This window comes from Vigna unguiculata, chromosome 8 (genome assembly GCF_037176805.1).
Source record: "Vigna unguiculata cultivar grain cowpea cultivar isolate G323 ecotype 2 chromosome 8, ASM3717680v1, whole genome shotgun sequence".
In the NCBI taxonomy this organism is placed as follows: domain Eukaryota; kingdom Viridiplantae; phylum Streptophyta; class Magnoliopsida; order Fabales; family Fabaceae; genus Vigna; species Vigna unguiculata.
Window position 1 is genome coordinate 18,761,821 of NC_140799.1, and position 2,438 is coordinate 18,764,258.

General features: G+C 45.1%; 1 protein-coding gene across 1 annotated transcript; it reads right to left on the bottom strand.

The window, feature by feature from the left end:
• Positions 1-1,196: 1,196 nt before the first annotated feature.
• Positions 1,197-2,120, bottom strand: LOC114194910 (uncharacterized). The gene is made up of 2 exons (XM_028085315.2): positions 1,758-2,120; positions 1,197-1,598 (listed from the first exon to the last, which is right to left on the bottom strand). The coding sequence occupies exons 1-2, from the start codon at positions 2,118-2,120 to the stop codon at positions 1,197-1,199; spliced, it is 765 nt and encodes a 254-aa protein (XP_027941116.2).
• Positions 2,121-2,438: the final 318 nt, after the last annotated feature.

Here is a 2,438-nt window from a genome sequence, read left to right on the forward strand (position 1 = left end):
TTTCCCATATAGCTGATGCTCCCTACGCACATCTAACACCACACGCAGATGTTGTGCATGTTCCTCCCGGTTCTTGGAGTAAATAAGAATGTCGTCTATGAATACAACGACAAACTTATCTAACCAAGGTTTGAAATTCTATTCATGTAATCCATGAATATTGTCGGGGCGTTGGTCACTCCAAAAGGCCTCACTACATATTCATAGTGACCATAACGCGACCTGAACGTAGTCTTCTGAACATCTTCTAGTTTTACCAGGATTTGATGATACCCAGATCGTAGATCAATCTTTGAAAATACCTCTGCTCCTCTCAACTGATCCAGCAAGTCATCTTCTCGATATTTATTATTGATCGTCAATTTATTCAGTTGACGATAGTCCACACAAAGTCGAGAGCTACCATCTTTATTCTTGACTAGCAGCATTGGGCCTCCCCGCAGTGATGCGCTCGGTCGAATGAACTTCTTTGCTAGCAAATCTTCAATATACCTCTTCAATTCGGCCAACTCTGCCGGTGCCATTCTATATGGAGCCATCGATACTGGCCCAGCTCCAGGGACGAGATCTATAGTAAAATCTACATCCATGTTGGGTGGTAACCCAGGCACTTCATCTGGAAACACATCGACGTATTCTCCCACTACCGGTATGCTTCTGACCAGATCAACTACACTTCTTTTCTTCGGCTGCACCATTATCACATAACATGAAGCTCCATCAACCGCCTCTTGTACCACTTCACGAGTAGAGATCAAGAATATCCCATTAGTCTCAGGAAATACTACACTACGCCGTCCACAATCAATCATGACGTGATTGTCCGACAGCCAGTCCATCCCGAGTATCACGTCCAATCCCTCTAATGGCAAGCAAATGAGGTTCACTTTGAACCTGTGTCCTGCCACTTCAATAATACAACCGGAACATGCCAGATTGGTAGATACTTGCCTTGATGCAGGTGTCGAGACTGCCAACTCACACCCCAAATCACGGGCTACTAGTCCAAGCCTACTCATGTATTCTTGGGAGATGAACGAGTGAGTAGCACCTGAATCAAACAGAACCAAAACACTGTTATTAAACAACATACATCGGTCCAGGATGAGGTTACCTAACTGAGTGGCCTCAGTACTGGTCAGTGTAAACACTCTCCCTGCAGCTCGGGGTCAATCGGCTAACACCTTCTGCGGTTTCTACTGTAGTGTTGCTCCTCCAGCTATCTTCTTAGTGGGACACTGACTCACATAGTGGCCCATCTTCTCACATTTATAACACTTCACGTGCTCCGTGCCAGCACCTGGACTGCCCGCCGCCTTCATACAGTTCCTACGAAGGTGTGGGCCACCACAGTTATAACACCGCAACCCTGAGGAGGAAGACTGCGGCATGCTGTATGGTGTCTTCTGTTGTCTGGCCTCATAAGTATTTTTCTGTGCTCTCGTGACCCGACTGGGTCCAATCTCCAACTCCTCCACGGTCCTAGCCTGCTCCACCAGAACAGGAAACTCCCTGATCCATAATGGCACCAGAACTCTGCGCAGCTCGTGCCTTAAACCTCCTTCAAACTTACGACAACGCCACTCCTCTGTGATCGCCTGCGAGTAAAACCTCACCAAGTACTCAAAGTGATCAATATATGTCTGCACAGGTTGATTTCCCTGCTGTAATGTGAGGAACTCCGCCTCTAGTGCATGTTTAGCTTAATCTGGAAAATACTTTTCCAGAAATCTGGTTCTGAAATTTGTCCAGTTCACCTCCTCTTGGCATGTCTGCATCTGCTGCTGCATTCCCATCCACCAGTACTCTGCATCGCCCACCAACAGGAACGTCGCAAAACTCAGTTGTTGTGCCTCAGTACACGCCAGCACTCTGAATATTTTCTCACACTCCCTAAGCCAAGCATGAGCCTCATCAGGAGTAACTTTGTCATTGAACTTTGACGGCTTATGCTTCAGCACATCTTCCATAGTCACTGGTCTCGTTGGTGGTACTATGGCCCTGGGTTGTGCCGCCACAGGCTGCATAGCGTCCACCATCCTATGGATCGTCTGTGCAATCTCGTCAGCGCCGGCTTCGTTCCTTTTTCTCCTATTTGCCATAGCCTGAATGCGCCACATTTTAACTGGTAAATTGAACAATTCATATTTCAATTTCATAATAAGGCAAATAACACATACTCACGTTAACACGATAAGCTCACTCCCCAAAGACCCCATGAAATCATTGAAATCACAGCTCTGATACCAATTGTAACGTCCTAGCCGGAAATTACTTATTAAAATAAATAAGAAAATAAATAAAATAACCACCTCATTTATTAATCATCCATTTCCCAAAAAACACAGGAAAATTTAAATATTAAGGTTCAATGCGCCAATACAGATAAAATAAGTCGCATCAGTACGTGTTACAACTAAAATTGTCTATAAAATTAT

Bases quoted from the DNA above. Each gene is read 5' to 3' on its own strand.
- LOC114194910 (XM_028085315.2), bottom strand. From the start codon at position 2,120: ATGTGGCGCATTCAGGCTATGGCAAATAGGAGAAAAAGGAACGAAGCC. The intron at 1,599-1,757 runs GTGAACTGGACA...TTTTACTCGCAG, and splicing joins TGCAGACATGCCAAGAGGAG to GCGATCACAGAGGAGTGGCG.